General features: G+C 42.1%; 1 protein-coding gene across 1 annotated transcript in view; it reads left to right on the top strand.

The window, feature by feature from the left end:
- The window catches only part of KCNQ3 (potassium voltage-gated channel subfamily Q member 3), a 262,622-nt gene that overhangs the window by 200,232 nt on the left and 44,265 nt on the right, over positions 1 to 18,125 (top strand). The window contains exon 9 of the mRNA XM_077271251.1: positions 7,149 to 7,175. Within this exon, the coding sequence (XP_077127366.1) occupies positions 7,149 to 7,175 (27 nt within the window). The remainder of the gene's footprint in view (positions 1 to 7,148; positions 7,176 to 18,125) is intronic.

Here is an 18,125-nt window from a genome sequence, read left to right as displayed (position 1 = left end):
GATTACAATGTTGACCGGCATGGAAGTGACAGAGGAGCAAGGCTAAATAGCGACTCCCACATCCTGATGGAAACAGGTGAACAGAGAGGATGATGCACACCAGTTCAATTCCACCAGTGGCCACCGGGGGAGCCCAAAATCCAATTTCACAACAGTACCCCCCCCTCAAGGAGGGGGCACCGAACCCTCACCAGAACCACCAGGGCGATCAGGATGAGCCCTATGAAAGGCATGGACCAAATCGGAGGCATGAACATCAGAGGCAGTCACCCAAGAATTATCCTCCTGACCGTATCCCTTCCATTTGACCAGATACTGGAGTTTCCGTCTGGAAACACGGGAGTCCAAGATTTTTTCCACAACGTACTCCAACTCGCCCTCAACCAACACCGGAGCAGGAGGCTCAACGGAAGGCACAACCGGTACCTCATACCTGCGCAATAATGACCGATGAAAAACATTATGAATAGAAAAAGATGCAGGGAGGTCCAAACGGAAGGACACAGGGTTAAGAATCTCCAATATCTTGTACGGGCCGATGAACCGAGGCTTAAACTTGGGAGAAGAAACCCTCATAGGGACAAAACGAGAAGACAACCACACCAAGTCCCCAACACAAAGCCGAGGACCAACCCGACGCCGGCGGTTGGCAAAAAGCTGAGTCTTCTCCTGGGACAACTTCAAATTGTCCACTACCTGCCCCCAAATCTGATGCAACCTCTCCACCACAGCATCCACTCCAGGACAATCCGAAGATTCCACCTGACCAGAAGAAAATCGAGGATGAAACCCCGAATTACAGAAAAAGGGAGACACCAAGGTGGCAGAGCTGGCCCGATTATTGAGGGCAAACTCCGCTAAAGGCAAAAAAGCAACCCAATCATCCTGATCTGCAGACACAAAACACCTCAAATATGTCTCCAAGGTCTGATTCGTCCGCTCGGTCTGGCCATTAGTCTGAGGATGGAAAGCAGACGAGAAAGACAAATCTATGCCCATCCTAGCACAGAATGCTCGCCAAAATCTAGACACGAATTGGGTACCTCTGTCAGAAACGATATTCTCCGGAATACCATGCAAACGGACCACATTTTGAAAAAACAGAGGAACCAACTCGGAAGAAGAAGGCAACTTAGGCAGGGGAACCAAATGGACCATCTTAGAGAAACGATCACACACCACCCAGATGACAGACATCTTCTGAGAAACAGGAAGATCCGAAATAAAATCCATCGAGATGTGCGTCCAGGGCCTCTTCGGGATAGGCAAGGGCAACAACAATCCACTAGCCCGAGAACAACAAGGCTTGGCTCGAGCACAAACGTCACAAGACTGCACGAAGCCTCGCACATCTCGAGACAGGGAAGGCCACCAGAAGGACCTTGCCACCAAATCCCTGGTACCAAAGATTCCAGGATGACCTGCCAACGCAGAAGAATGAACCTCAGAAATGACTTTACTGGTCCAATCATCAGGAACAAACAGTCTACCAGGTGGGCAACGATCAGGTCTATCCGCCTGAAACTCCTGCAAGGCCCGCCGCAGGTCTGGAGAAACGGCAGACAATATCACTCCATCCTTAAGGATACCTGTAGGTTCAGAATTACCAGGGGAGTCAGGCTCAAAACTCCTAGAAAGGGCATCCGCCTTAACATTCTTAGAACCCGGCAGGTAGGACACCACAAAATTAAACCGAGAGAAAAACAACGACCAGCGCGCCTGTCTAGGATTCAGGCGTCTGGCGGACTCAAGATAAATTAGATTTTTGTGGTCAGTCAATACCACCACCTGATGTCTAGCCCCCTCAAGCCAATGACGCCACTCCTCAAAAGCCCACTTCATGGCCAAAAGCTCCCGATTCCCAACATCATAATTCCGCTCAGCGGGCGAAAATTTACGCGAGAAAAAAGCACAAGGTCTCATCACGGAGCAATCGGAACTTCTCTGCGACAAAACTGCCCCAGCTCCGATTTCAGAAGCGTCGACCTCAACCTGAAAAGGAAGAGCAACATCAGGCTGACGCAACACAGGGGCGGAAGAAAAGCGGCGCTTAAGCTCCCGAAAGGCCTCCACAGTAGCAGGGGACCAATCAGCAACATCAGCACCCTTCTTAGTCAAATCAGTCAATGGTTTAACAACATCAGAAAAACCAGCAATAAATCGACGATAAAAGTTAGCAAAGCCCAAAAATTTCTGAAGACTCTTAAGAGAAGAGGGTTGCGTCCAATCACAAATAGCCTGAACCTTGACAGGATCCATCTCGATGGAAGAGGGGGAAAAAATATATCCCAAAAAGGAAATCTTTTGAACCCCAAAAACGCACTTAGAACCCTTCACACACAAGGAATTAGACCGCAAAACCTGAAAAACCCTCCTGACCTGCTGGACATGAGAGTCCCAGTCATCCGAAAAAATCAAAATATCATCCAGATACACAATCATAAATTTATCCAAATAATCACGGAAAATATCATGCATAAAGGACTGAAAGACTGAAGGGGCATTTGAAAGACCAAAAGGCATCACCAAATACTCAAAGTGGCCCTCGGGCGTATTAAATGCGGTTTTCCACTCATCCCCCTGCTTAATTCGCACCAAATTATACGCCCCACGGAGATCTATCTTAGAGAACCACTTGGCCCCCTTTATGCGAGCAAACAAATCAGTCAGCAGTGGCAACGGATATTGATATTTAACCGTGATTTTATTCAAAAGCCGATAATCAATGCACGGCCTCAAAGAGCCATCTTTCTTAGCCACAAAGAAAAAACCGGCTCCCAAGGGAGATGACGAAGGACGAATATGTCCCTTTTCCAAGGACTCCTTTATATATTCTCGCATAGCAGCATGTTCAGGCACAGACAGATTAAATAAACGACCCTTAGGGTATTTACTACCCGGAATCAAATCTATGGCACAATCGCACTCCCGGTGCGGAGGTAATGAACCAAGCTTAGGTTCTTCAAAAACGTCACGATATTCAGTCAAGAATTCAGGAATCTCAGAGGGAATAGATGATGAAATGGAAACCACAGGTACGTCCCCATGCGTCCCCTTACATCCCCAGCTTAACACAGACATAGCTTTCCAGTCAAGGACTGGGTTATGAGATTGCAGCCATGGCAATCCAAGCACCAACACATCATGTAGGTTATACAGCACAAGAAAGCGAATAATCTCCTGGTGATCCGGATTAATCCGCATAGTTACTTGTGTCCAGTATTGTGGTTTATTGCTAGCCAATGGGGTGGAGTCAATCCCCTTCAGGGGTATAGGAGTTTCAAGAGGCTCCAAATCATACCCACAGCGTTTGGCAAAGGACCAATCCATAAGACTCAAAGCGGCGCCAGAGTCGACATAGGCATCCGCGGTAATAGATGATAAAGAACAAATCAGGGTCACAGATAGAATAAACTTAGACTGTAAAATGCCAATTGAAACAGACTTATCAAGCTTCTTAGTACGCTTAGAGCATGCTGATATAACATGAGTTGAATCACCGCAATAGAAGCACAACCCACTTTTTCGTCTAAAATTCTGCCGTTCACTTCTGGACAGAATTCTATCACATTGCATATTCTCTGGCGTCTTCCCAGTAGACACCGCCAAATGGTGCACAGGTTTGCGCTCCCGCAAACGCCCATCGATCTGGATAGCCATTGTCATGGACTCATTCAGACCCGCAGGCACAGGGAACCCCACCATAACATCCCTAATGGCATCAGAGAGACCCTCTCTGAAATTCGCCGCCAGGGCGCACTCATTCCACTGAGTAAGCACAGCCCATTTACGGAATTTCTGACAGTATATTTCAGCTTCGTCTTGCCCCTGAGATAGGGACATCAAGGCCTTTTCCGCCTGAAGTTCTAACTGTGGTTCCTCATAAAGCAACCCCAAGGCCAGAAAAAACGCATCCACATTGAGCAACGCAGGATCCCCTGGAGCCAATGCAAAAGCCCAATCCTGAGGGTCGCCCCGGAGCAAGGAAATCACAATCCTGACCTGCTGAGCAGGATCTCCAGCAGAGCGAGATTTCAGGGACAAAAACAACTTGCAATTATTTTTGAAATTTTGAAAGCAAGATCTATTCCCCGAGAAAAATTCAGGCAAAGGAATTCTAGGTTCAGATATAGGAACATGAACAACAAAATCTTGTAAATTTTGAACTTTCGTGGTGAGATTATTCAAACCTGCAGCTAAACTCTGAATGTCCATTTTAAACAGGTGAACACAGAGCCATTCCAGGATTAGAAGGAGAGAGAGAGAGAGAGAAAGGCTGCAATATAGGCAGACTTGCAAGAGATTCAATTACAAGCACACTCAGAACTGAAAAAAAAAAAAAAAAAAATCTTCAGCAGACTTCTCTTTTCTCTCCTTTCTCTGTCAATTAATTTAACCCTTTTGTGGCCGGTCAAACTGTTATGGTTCTCAATGGCAAGAGAACATAGCCCCGCAAACATAAGAACTAGCTCTTGGAAGAATGGAAACTAAACTGACCATGAACTAAACCTGCCGCACAACTAACAGTAGCCGGGTAGCGTAGCCTGCGTTTTATCCCTAGACGCCCAGCGCCGGCCGGAGGACTAACTAATCCTGGCAGAGGAAAATATAGTCCTGGCTCACCTCTAGAGAAATTTCCCCGAAAGGCAGACAGAGGCCCCCACAAATATTGGCGGTGATTTTAGATGAAATGACAAACGTAGTATGAAAATAGGTTTAGCAAAATTGAGGTCCGCTTACTAGATAGCAGGAAGACAGAAAGGGCACTTTCATGGTCAGCTGAAAACCCTATCAAAACCCATCCTGAAATTACTTTAAGACTCTAGTATTAACTCATAACATCAGAGTGGCAATTTCAGATCACAAGAGCTTTCCAGACACAGAAACGAAACTACAGCTGTGAACTGGAACAAAATGCAAAAACAAACAAGGACTAAAGTCCAACTTAGCTGGGAGTTGTCTAGCAGCAGGAACATGCACAGAAAGGCTTCTGATTACAATGTTGACCGGCATGGAAGTGACAGAGGAGCAAGGCTAAATAGCGACTCCCACATCCTGATGGAAACAGGTGAACAGAGAGGATGATGCACACCAGTTCAATTCCACCAGTGGCCACCGGGGGAGCCCAAAATCCAATTTCACAACAACTCTCCTACTCTACAATTTTAATGTCAGGATTATTCAGACATGGATTTTCATGGTAAGCACCCCGGCCTCATCAGACCTATTTAATGCGGTTTTCAGTGTGTATAATGAAATCTGCAGAAACATTTTATTTACATTGAATACTTGGGTTATTTTCTATGGACTGTGCAGCTTCTGGACCGAAACATTATAGCTAAGGGAAGAAGAAAGAGATGGGAGCAGTAAGGAAGGGGAAAAGAGAGGAAGAGGATATAAGAAAGAAGGCAGGAAAAAAAGGAGTAAGGGGGTAGGAGCAGAATGTATACGAGAAGAATGGATGAGAAGAAGAAAGGAAATAGTGGAAGGAAAAAAGAAAGCAAGGAGGAAAATCAGAGGAAGGGAGTAAGTATGGGAGGAAGGAGCAGAGGAAGGAAAAAGAGGAAGGATTGTAGGGTGAAAGAATGGATGAAAAAAGTAAGGAGAAAAAGAGGAAGGTAGAAAGGAATTGAGATAAGGGAATGGAGGTGTGAAAGTGAAGGACAGAGGAATTAAGGAAGGAAAAGAGGTAAGAAAAAGGGAAAGAAAAAAGACAGGATGGAAGGAAAAAAGCAAGGATGATCAAAGAAGGGGAGAAAGGAAGGAAGATAAGAAGGGAAGAAAGAAAATAAAGCTTAAGAAAGGAAAATGGGAAGGGAAGAAAGAGAAGAAATGAAAGATGAAATAAGAAAGAGAGAAGGGAGCAAGGAAGAAAAAGGAAAGAATGAAGGATAAAAGAAAGCACTGTGGGAAAAAGGAATTGGGAAGAAGGAAAGAAAGATTAAGAAAGGGAGGTAAGAAAAGGTGAAAGGAGGAGGAGAGAGGAGAGGAGAAAGGAAGTGAGATGAAAGAGAGCAGATGAGAAAGTGAAGAAAACAGGTATTAAGGAAGGAAAAGGGATAAAAAAAGGGAAAGTAAGAAGATAGGAGAGTGGAGAGAGAAAGAAAGAAAGAAAGAAAGAAAGAAAGAAAGAAAGAAAGAAAGAAAGAAAGAAAGAAAGAAAGAGTGAAAGAAGGAGAGAAGGGAGGATGAAGAAAAAGAAATAATGAAGGATAAAATAAATCACTGAGGAAAAAGAGAATGGTAGGAAGGAAATGGGAAGAAAAAAGTAGAGAAGGAGAGGACGATGGGAAGGTGAGAAGAGCGAGGGAGGGAGAAATGAAGGTAAGGAACTAGGGAACCAAGGAAGGATGAAAGGGAAAAGTAAAAGCATCAGGAAGGAAATAATGAGCAAGAAAAGCTGTGAATTTAATCCTCGCCAAGACCCCCCAAAACACATCCTGCTGTAATAAGGCACGCTAAGCTAATCAGTGTGACTGGCCCCTCAGGACCACCCCCTACATTAGCTGCAGCTAGGACCATGAGGACTATACCTTGTGCAGTGAGGGGTCGCACACACACTACTACAAGACTCTGCAGGGGCAGAGAGAAGACCCTCAGGAGACCCAGGAGAGTGACAGGGTGCAGACATAGTATTCACACATGGGACCCAGCACCTCGGAGGCCCAGAGCCCACAATGGCAGAAAGCCGGCGTGTGACGACGTTCTGTATATTAAGATGGTGAAGGGAGGACACATGACGGCCACCGTTACCACAAGATAGACATTCCTCCCATTATGGTTTTCATTAAATGTAATGATATTTTCACATTTCTGTACATCTGCCAGATATTAATTATGGAGACGTTTATATTACACCCACATTACAGACAACATCAAAAATCTATTGATACCCGAGAGGGAGAGGCGAATCCAGATAACTGACACTGATCCGGATATTCTGTGCATTTATCTCCTGCCGCTGTCATCACACAGCGAGTATACAGCCCATATCATCTACCAAAGGGACCGTGCGATACAACGCTGGGCGTGACACGGGGGCGACAGTGATAGATGGCAATACTGATACTACAGAGCGACACCCCGAGCTGCCCCCAATGTAATGTGTCTCTTCTTTCCTTTCTTTTGCTTGCAAATTTCCTTCAAAGGAAAGAACCATTGGATGGTGCCACTAGGTATGACTAATATCTGTCTGTTATCTATCTATTATATATTATCTTTCTATCTATTATCTATCTATCATCTATGTATCTATTATTTATCTATTATTTGTTATCTATCTATCTAGCTATCTATCATCTATATACAGTGCCTTGTGAAAGTATCCGCCCCCTGGAACTTTTCAGCCTTTTCCCACATATCAGGCTTCAAACATAAAGATACCAAATGTAAATTTTTGGTGAAGAATCAACCACAAGTGGAACACAATTGTGAAGTTGAATAAAATTTATTGGTTATTTTACATTTTTGTGGAAATTCAAAAACTGAAAAGTGGGGCGTGCAATATTATTCGGCCCCTATAACTTAATACTTTGTTGCGCCACCTTTTGCTGCGATTACAAGTCGCTTGGGGAATGTCTCTATCAGTTTTGTTCATCGAGAGACTGAAATTCTTGCCCATTTTTCCTTGGCAAACAGCTCGAGCTCAGTGAGGTTTGATGGAGATCGTTTGTGAACAGCAGTTTTCAGCTCTTTCCACAGATTCTCGGTTGGACTGAGGTCTGGACTCTGACTTGGCCATTCTAACACCTGGATACGTTTATTTGTGAACCATTCCATTGTAGATTTTGCTTTATGTTTGGGATCATTGTCTTGTTGGAAGACAAATCTCCGTCCCAGTCTCAGGTCTTTTGCAGACTCCAACAGGTTTTCTTCAGGAATGGTCCTGTATTTGCCTCCGTCCATCTTCCCATCAATTTTAACCATCTTCCCTGTCCCTGCTGAAGACAAGCAGGCCCAAACCATGATGCTGCCACCACCATGTTTGACAGTGGGGATGGTGTGTTCAGGGTGATGAGCTGTGTTGCTTTTTCACCAAACATATCGTTTGGCATTGTTTAATTTTAAGTTTAATTTTGGTTTCATCTGACCAGAGCACCTTCTTCCACATGTTTGGTGTGTCTCCCAGGTGGCTTGTTGCAAACTTTAAACTACACTTTTTATGGATATCTTTGAGAAATGGCTTTCTTCTTGCCACTCTTCCATAAAGGCCAGATTTGTGCAGTGTATGACTGATTGTTGTCCTATGGACAGACTGTCCCACCTCAGCTGTAGATCTCTGCAGTTCACCAGAGTGATCATGGGCCTCTTGGCTGCATCTCTGATCAGTCTTCTCCTTGTTTGAGATGAAAGTTTAGAGGGACGGCCGGGTCTGGGTAGATTTGCAGTGGTATGATACTCCTTCCTTTTCAATATGATCACTTGCACAGTGCTCCTTGGGATGTTTAAAGTTATGAAAATAATTTTGTATCCAAATCCGGCTTTAAACTTCTCCACAACAGTATCACGGACCTGCCTGTTGTGTTCCTTGGTCTTCATGATGCTCTCTGTGCTTCACACAGAACCCCGAGACTATCACAGAGCAGGTGCATTTATACGGAGACTTGATTACACACAGGTGGATTATATTTATCATTATTAGGCATTTAGGATGACATTGGATCATTCAGAGATCCACAATGAACTTCTGGAGTGAAAGTAAAGGGGCCGAATAATATTGCACGCCCCACTTGTCAGTTTTTGATTTTCCACAAAAATTTAAAATAACCAATAAATTTCGTTCAACTTCACAATTGTGTTCCACTTGTTGTTGATTCTTCACCAAAAATTTACATTTGGTATCTTTATGTTTGAAGCCTGATATGTGGGAAAAGGTTGAAAAGTTCCAGGGGGCCGAATACTTTCGCAAGGCACTTTATCTATTATCTATCGATCTATTATCTGTTATCTATCATCTATTATCTACCTATTATCTATCTATCAATCATCTCTCTATCTATCTATCTACCTGTGAATAGATCATACTATATCAATCTGTCTATAAATCTAAGGCCGTGTTCACATTCTCTTGTTTTCGGTCATTTTGCTATCTATGTGCAGTCTGAGGTCCATATATTGCCTGAGCGCCTGCACACATCTATCTTGCAGACTAGCATATGAAGCTGCACACGGACCCAGTCACTTGTACTTGTTTGTAGTTTGTCCTGCTCTTATCTATCTGTCCAGTATCTGATTCTTTACTATACATTCCCATGTTCTACCTGCAGAAAGCATCTTTGTTCATCGCCACTGCAGGACGTGACCTTAATAAATTAGTACGGTGTCATGCAGCTGTTGACCACTAGGTGTCACTGTGGTATCACAGCTCAGGAGCATTGCTGGCTACAATGTAACCTTCCACTTTGCGAAAATGCTATTATTCTAGTTATTTAATTATTTTATTTATTTTTATAAAATAAAACTGCTAATTACTTCCACAGCTTCATCTTAATTAAGAGATTGAGCCCTACTTAATGTGATGGTGACACATTTTCCAAGGATGAGGTTATTCTTTGTAGGTCAGGTCTACCTTATTGTGATAGGTCTGATCGTTATCAAATTGATTAGTGATTGAAATGTAATTAAGGAGATATGTCCTGACATTTTACTCCGAAGTTTAAGTAAACGGACAAGGAAAAGTCATTTTACCTTCTAATTAAGTCCCCAGAGTTGTTGCTCTATCGCTTGGCTGAAATTCCCATGGGCCCAGTGAGTTATGGTTCATAATAGCAAAAGGAAATACAATATGAAGGCAATTTACAGCCATAACTTCTACTGTGAGATATGACACATTGAACTTATCAGACCAAAACTTGAGTCTGCACTACTGAGAAATTCTATGGACACGTCCCTTTAAGAGACCTGTCCAGGCAGTGATATCATGGATCATGATCTACATTGATATCTACATTTATCATGGCTTCAAGTAATATATGGGGCCCTCAATGTCAATGTGGATATGGATCCATACTTGGTCCAAAAGACAAGAGACTTTTGACTTGTCCTATCTCAGCAGCTTTGGATATAAAATAGAGGTCTTCTAGGCTTAAACTTTGTCACAGGACGGCCTCGTTCATGCAAGATTTGGATAAATATAACTTTGTGTTGCCTATCTAATGGGTAATTGTAAGAAGCGGGACTCATGACCTGCAGGACCGGTAACAGGCACTTCACTTATACTTTATTAGACTTGTTCCCACCACAAATCCGGATCCACATCAGTATCTACTTCTATCCCAGCTTCAAATAATACAGTCATATGAAAAAGTTTGGGCACCCCTATTAATCTTAAGCTAAATGTTTTAGAACAATTGTTTTTTTTGCAACAGCTATTTCAGTTTCATATATCTAATAACTGTTGGACACAGTAATGTTTCTGCCTTGAAATGAGGTTTATTGTACTAACAGAAAATGTGCAATCTGCATTCAAACAAAATTTGACAGGTGCATAAGTATGGGCACCCTTATCATTTTCTTGTTTTAAATACTCCTACCTACTTTTTACTGACTTACTAAAGCACTTTTTTTGGTTTTGTAACCTCATTGAGCTTTGAACTTCACAGCCAGGTGTATGCAATCATGAGAAAAGCTACTTAAAGTGGCCACTTGCAAGTTGTTCTCCTGTTTCAATCTCCTCTGAAGAGTGGCATCATGGGCTCCTCCAAACAACTGTAAAATGATCTGAAAACATAGATTATTCAACATAGTTGTTCAGGGGAAGGATACAAAAAGCTGTCTCAGAGATTTAACCTGTCAATTTCCACTGTGAGGAACATAGTAAGGAAATGGAAGAACACAGGTACAGTTCTTGTTAAGGCCAGAAGTGGCAGGCCAAGAAAAACATCAGAAAGGCAGAGAAGAAGAATGGTGAGATCAGTCAAGGACAATCCTCAGACCACCTCCAGAGAGCTGCAGCATCAACTGGCTGCAGATGGTGTCACTGTGCATCGGTCAACTATACAACGCACTGTGTTTTTTTGCCGCCATGCATAACGCCTTTTTGTATGACCAAACAACTCAGTCTTGGTTTCATCAGTCCACAGGACCTTCTTCCAAAAAGAAATTGGCTTCTCCAAATGTGCTTTTGCATACCTCAGCCGACTCTGTTTGTGGCGTGCTTGCAGAAACGGCTTCTTTCGCATCACTCTCCCATAAAGCTTCTCCTTGTGCAAAGTGCGTTGTATAGTTGACCGATGCACAGTGACACCATCTGCAGCAAGTTGATGCTGCAGCTCTCTGGAGGTGGTCTGAGGATTGTCCTTGACTGATCTCACCATTCTTCTTCTCTGCCTTTCTGATGTTTTTCTTGACCTGCCACTTCTGGCCTTAACAAGAACTGTACCTGTGTTCTTCCATTTCCTTACTATGTTTCTCACAGTGGAAATTGACAGGTTAAATCTCTTAGACAGCTTTTTGTATCATTCCCCTGAACAACTATGTTGAATAATCTTTGTTTTCAGATCATTTGACAGTTGTTTTGAGGAGCCCATGATGCCACTCTTCAGAGGAGAATCAAACAGGAGAACAACTTGCAAGTGGCCACTTTAAGTAGCTTTTCTCAAGATTGCATACACCTGGCTATGAAGTTCAAAGCTCAATGAGGTTACAAAACCAAAAAAAGTGCTTTAGTAAGTCAGTAAAAAGTAGGTAGGAGTATTTAAAACAAGAAAATGATAAGGGTGCCCATACTTATGCACCTGTCAAATTTTGTTTGAATGCAGATTGCACATTTTCTGTTAGTACAATAAACCTCATTTCAAGGCAGAAACATTACTGTGTCCAACAGTTATTAGATATATGAAACTGAAATAGCTGTTGCAAAAAAAACAATTTTTATAAAACATTTAGCTTAAGATTAATAGGGGTGCCCAAACTTTTTCATATGACTGTATATGTGGTCCTCAATGTATATGTGGATATGGATCTAGAATTGGTCCAAAAGACTAGATTTTTTGCTGGTCCTATCCCAGAATATAGGTTTTTTAAAAAAGAAAATGGAACAGTTTGGCTTATATAGGATCACTGGACTAATTCTTTGATATGAGTTGGGTTTGATGAAGATTTTGTTGCCTATCTAATGGGTGATTGAATGAAGTAGGATATAGGATCTGCAGGACCTGGACCAGGCACTTCACTCATACTTTATAAGGCTGGCTTAGTCAACAAATCCTGAGCCACATTGATATCTATATCTATCCTGGCTTCACATAATGAATGGGGCCCTCAATGTCTAGGTAGTTATGGATTCATAATTGTTCCAAAAGACAAGTTTAGGATCTGCAGGACCTGGACCAGGCACTTTACTCATACATTATAAGGCTGGCTTATTCAACAAATTCTGAGCCACATCAGTATCTATATGTTTCCTGGCTTCACGTAATGAATGGGGCCCTCAATGTTTAGGTAGTTATGGATTCATAATTGTTCCAAAAGACAAGTTTAGGATCTGCAGGACCTGGACCAGGCACTTTACTCATACTTTATAAGGCTGGCTTATTCAACAAATCCTGAGCCACATCAGTATCTATATGTTTCCTGGCTTCACGTAATGAATGGGGCCCTCAATGTTTAGGTAGTTATGGATTCATAATTGTTCCAAAAGACAAGTTTAGTATCTGCAGGACCTGCACCGGGCACTTCACTTATACTTTATAAGGCAGACCTATTCAACAAATCTTGAGCCACATCAATATATATATATGTTTCCTGGCTTCAGCTAATGAATGGGGCCCTCAATGTCAATGTAGATGGATTCGTAATTGTTCCAAAAGACAAGTTTTTTGCTGGTTCTTTCTCAGAATAAAGATTTGTGAAAAACATAAATGGCGTCTATTTGCTTATACAAGGTCACGGGACTGCCTATTTGGTATGGTTTGGGTATGTTAACAATCTAATGGGTAATTGAATGAAGCAGGACCTGGACTACTTCGCTTAAAATGTATTTCGCTGTCTTATACAACACATTAATCTATACTTATCCTAACCTCAAGTAATGAATGTATGTATAAGTATGGATTCTTAATTGGCCCAAAACACAAGGTTTTTGGCTAGTCCTATTACAGAATAGAGGTTTTGGAAAAAGAAATAGGACCTCTGCCTTGAAACAAAATTTAGGTATAAAGTAGACTGAATCTAAGGGGTAATTGGATTAAGCAGAGTACATGACCTGCAGGACCTGGGGCAGGCACGTCACTCATACTTTCTAAGGGCGCTCTCACATTGCGTTTTGGCACCCGTTCAGTAGCTCAGTTGGGGCTTATACAACAAATCATGATCCACATCAATGTCTACATCTATGCTGTCTCCAATTCATTTATGGGGTCCTTAATGTATATGTGGATATGGATCCATGTTTGGTCCAAAAACAAGGTTTCGACTGGTCCTATCTCAGAATTAAGGTTTTGGTAAAAGAAAATTGGGCTTTTTTGTTTGACTTCATGATGATTAAGGACTCGCACAGTGTTTGAAGTGCTTTGATGATCAGTATCCTTTCTTTCCTTTTAAGAATTTTAAGTGTTTGAAATAAAATGCTAAGTTTAACCCTTTTTTCAACTGGACAACACCGCTTCTTTTTTTTCCAGCCCTTTTGCTTACACTTTGTCACAGGCTGTCTCTTTGATATAAGATTTGGGTAAAATAATACATTTTTTTGCTTATCTAATGGGTAATTGTAAGAGGCAGGATGAAGGACCTGCAGGACCTGGACCAGGCATTTCCTTTCTGCTTTATTAGACTGGCTTGTGTAACAATGGACAAGGAAAATTGATTATTTGGAGGAAGTAAAAAACAGTTCTGTGCCGTACAAAAGGGGTAGGCATACCAGCTGAGTTATGGGACTGTTGTCTTCAGCTCTCTATGAAGGGATAATTAAAAAAATTAAGTTAATTAAAGGACATTTTTAGTCTTATTTGCATGCATTTTGAGCTAAAAATTATTTTTGCAATTGGGTTACCTTAAGACTTCTACACCATTTGGCTTTCATAGGCTCTTTATTTGCCATCGCGTTGATTGGATGCAGAAGGAGTCAACAGAGAATCCATTAGTGAGCTTAAGCTGATGCCTTTGTAACTTCTTTATGTGTCTTTTACTGAATGTCTGTCATAATAAATGGACACAGAGGAGCCTGAAGGAGTTACCAACTCTCCTGTCAATATGAGCTCACTGATGGATTCTCTGTTAACTCATTCTACAGTCAGCAATGTGAAGGGAAATTAAAAGCCTGAAAAAGCTAAATGGTGGAAAATGTTAATGAAACCCAACTGCAAATGACCTTAAAGTCAGTTTATAAGTCGATAAATACAGGAAAAACAAGAGGGGTGGCATTGACAACCACTTGCCTAACAGAGAAAATTCCATCACATTATTGGACTATCAAACTTAAAGGGATATTGACGCCTTTTTTTAAAATAAGGATGGAGACCCACATCGTGGGTCTCATGTGTCTAATTTTGGAATACGGCTTTAAATTTTAGTATTCAGTTTGCAAAATGATGGATAATATAGTTAAGTCTTAATAAGCTCCACCTATTTGAGTTTTTATGAGATAAAAAATGGCTGCTTTGTTAGGCTACTTTCACACTAGCGTCGTGCGCTGCACGTCGCTATGCGACGATGCGGCGCACCGACGCTAGCTGTGGAAGCGCCGCACAACGGGGGCAGCGGATGCTGTTTTTCAACGCATCCGCTGCCCCATTGTGATGTGCGGGGAGGCGGGGGCGGAGTTCCGGCCGCGCATGCGCGGTCGGAAAAGACAGGAACGACGCACCAAAAAACGTTACAAGCAACGTTTTTTGGTGGCGACGGTCCGACGAGTGCACGACGCTAGTGTGAAAGTAGCCTTACAGAAAAAATACCACTCTTATCCATCGATTAAGATTGATCTGAAATATCAGACACAGGCTGCAGATAGGAATATCACCATTTTGTTTTACAATTTTATGCATACCCTTTAAAGTTGACCTCTCACTTTCCATAAATCTGTATTTTTTTACCTGGTGTAAATGCTGCTGTTCTCCTGATTCCGGGGATGTTTTTCTTTTTTTCCTGCTCCTCTCCGTTCCTGAGATATAGCCTCCTCTTCTCTCTATATAAATCTAGTCTTTTTAGCCAACTGGGCACAGTCCTCATCTCTTATTCGTGGGCGTGTTCTTTAAGACCACACCTTGTTGTCCAAAAGAGTAGATTTCTATAAATGGAACAAAGGGCCATATCTCAGGAACGATGAGGCGCAGGAACAAAAGAAAAACAGCGTCGGATCCAGGAGAACAGTGGCATTCATACCAGCTAGAAAAATAACAAATTACTGGTCCTCTGTAAGTGACAAAAATACTTATATGAAATCATATCGTTTCCATGTGTCGCCATATCCTACTACCAGTGCATGTCTGCTCCACATCTCACCATCCTAATCATGTCTCCTTCACTTTTCAGTAATGTCATTCTTATTAGGGACTCATACTTTGGATCAAGCATCAAAAGAAAATTTAGGTATCAGAACGCTCATGATTGCTCATCTGCATCTCTTTGCATGTTTGCACCGTGTTGCTGTTTGTGGTATGGGGATGTTTCATTCATTCATTCATTACATTATAGCTTTGGATATTTAAAGAGTCCTTCCCCATAAAAAAAAATGTCATTTTGAGAAATATGGAGTTGCCCCCTCTAGTGGTCAAAAATACAGGTCCTTCTCAAAAAATTAGCATATAGTGTTAAATTTCATTATTTACCATAATGTAATGATTACAATTAAACTTTCATATATTATAGATTCATTATCCACCAACTGAAATTTGTCAGGTCTTTTATTGTTTTAATACTGATGATTTTGGCATACAACTCCTGATAACCCAAAAAACCTGTCTCAATAAATTAGCATATTTCACCTGTCCAATCAAATAAAAGTGTTTTTTAATAACAAACAAAAAAACCATCAAATAATAATGTTCAGTTATGCACTCAATACTTGGTCGGGAATCCTTTGGCAGAAATGACTGCTTCAATGCGGCGTGGCATGGAGGCAATCAGCCTGTGACACTGCTGAGATGTTATGGAGGCCCAGGATGCTTCAATAGCAGCCTTAAGCTCATCCAGAGTGTTGGGTCTTGCGTCTCTCAACTTTCTCTTCACAATATCCCACAGATTCTCTATGGGGTTCAGGTCAGGAGAGTTGGCAGGCCAATTGAGCACAGTAATACCATGGTCAGTAAACCATTTACCAGTGGTTTTGGCACTGTGAGCAGGTGCCAGGTCGTGCTGGAAAATGAAATCTTCATCTCCATAAAGCATTTCAGCTGCATTGACCCTGCCCTTGATGAAACACAGTGGACCAACACCAGCAGCTGACATGGCACCCCACACCATCACTGACTGTGGGTACTTGACACTGGACTTCAGGCATTTTGGCATTTCCTTCTCCCCAGTCTTCCTCCAGACTCTGGCACCTTGATTTCCGAATGACATGCAAAATTTGCTTTCATCAGAAAAAAGTACTTGGGACCACTTAGCAACAGTCCAGTGCTGCTTCTCTGTAGCCCAGGTCAGGCGCTTCTGCCGCTGTTTACCTGGGGAATGCGGCACCTGTAGCCCATTTCCTGCACACGCCTGTGCACGGTGGCTCTGGATGTTTCCACACCAGACTCAGTCCACTGCTTCCTCAGGTTCCCCAAGGTCTGGAATCGGTCCTTCTCCACAATCTTCCTCAGGGTCCGGTCACCTCTTCTCGTTGTACAGCGTTTTCTGCCACATTGTTTCCTTCCAACAGGCTTACCATTGAGGTGCCTTGATACAGCACTCTGGGAACAGCCTATTTGTTGAGAAATTTCTTTCTGGGTCTTACCCTCTTGCTTGAGGGTGTAAATGATGGCCTTCTTGACATCTGTCAGGTCGCTAGTCTTACCCATGATGGGGGTTTTGAGTAATGAACCAGGCAGGGAGTTTTTAAAAGCCTCAGGTATCTTTTGCATGTGTTTAGAGTTAATTAGTTGATTCAGAAGATTAGGGTAATAGGTCGTTTAGAGAACCTTTTCTTGATATGCTAATTTATTGAGACAGGTTTTTTGGGTTTTCAGGAGTTGTATGCCAAAATCATCAGTATTAAAACAATAAAAGACCTGACAAATTTCAGTTGGTGGATAATGAATCTATAATATATGAAAGTTTAATTGTAATCATTACATTATGGTAAATAATGAAATTTAACACTATATGCTAATTTTTTGAGAAGGACCTGTATATCTCAGTGTTTTGTGTTGATGTTCTATTGAATGGTCTGAGCTGCAGTACCAGATACGGCCACACGACTAAGGACATTACAGTGGATTGCAATGCTCTACCTCTGGATGGGACCCCCCTCCAAAAAATCTCTTAGAATGGCACATCAATGTAAGATCCTGGAGAAGAAAAACATGTTACCGGAAGAGGGTGTCATACAGATGTAGGAGAGCTGTGATTGTCAATGCAGCATGCTTTTCATGGATCAAACCAATGTATATAATTGACAGAAAACCTGCTCCATTATAATTAGGGCATGCGATCACAGTGCACACAAAATAGTAGCCCGGAATCTAATTCAGCTCTGCTACATCTGTGACTGTGGACTTTTAGGGGGAAATACTCTTTAAAGCACTTGGCAGGTTTTAGGAGATGTGTTTGCAAAAAAATAAAAATGAAAATGTAAGCCGCGTACTAATATACTTTGTGTTATGATAGCGCCTCCTGTGCTGAGACACGGTATAGCGGTGTCACATCATGCAATGATTGGACGGGGTTTTCTGTTTGACGCAAATAAATCCACATATAATGAAAAGTTCTACACCTTCGTTACAATTCCTGATTATTTTAATAACTATGCTTGCTGTCAGTGACTGGAAACATTCTCATGATATCCAGTGGCTATAACTTCGCTCTGCTCACAGCTCTTGGAAACGGTCTCAATTGGTCACTATCGAATATTTTTTTTTTCATCCTCCCTAATTCTACACTGACAGCAAGCAGAGGTCAATTTATTCAGAGCAGAAGCTCATGAGCACCTATGTAAAATCTGTATTAAAGACCCTGTTAGCCATCTGCTACTTACGATAAAGGGGCCT

The sequence above is a fragment of the Ranitomeya variabilis genome, chromosome 6 (assembly GCF_051348905.1).
Source record: "Ranitomeya variabilis isolate aRanVar5 chromosome 6, aRanVar5.hap1, whole genome shotgun sequence".
Taxonomy (NCBI): domain Eukaryota; kingdom Metazoa; phylum Chordata; class Amphibia; order Anura; family Dendrobatidae; genus Ranitomeya; species Ranitomeya variabilis.
This window is presented reverse-complemented; position numbering and strand designations above follow the sequence as displayed.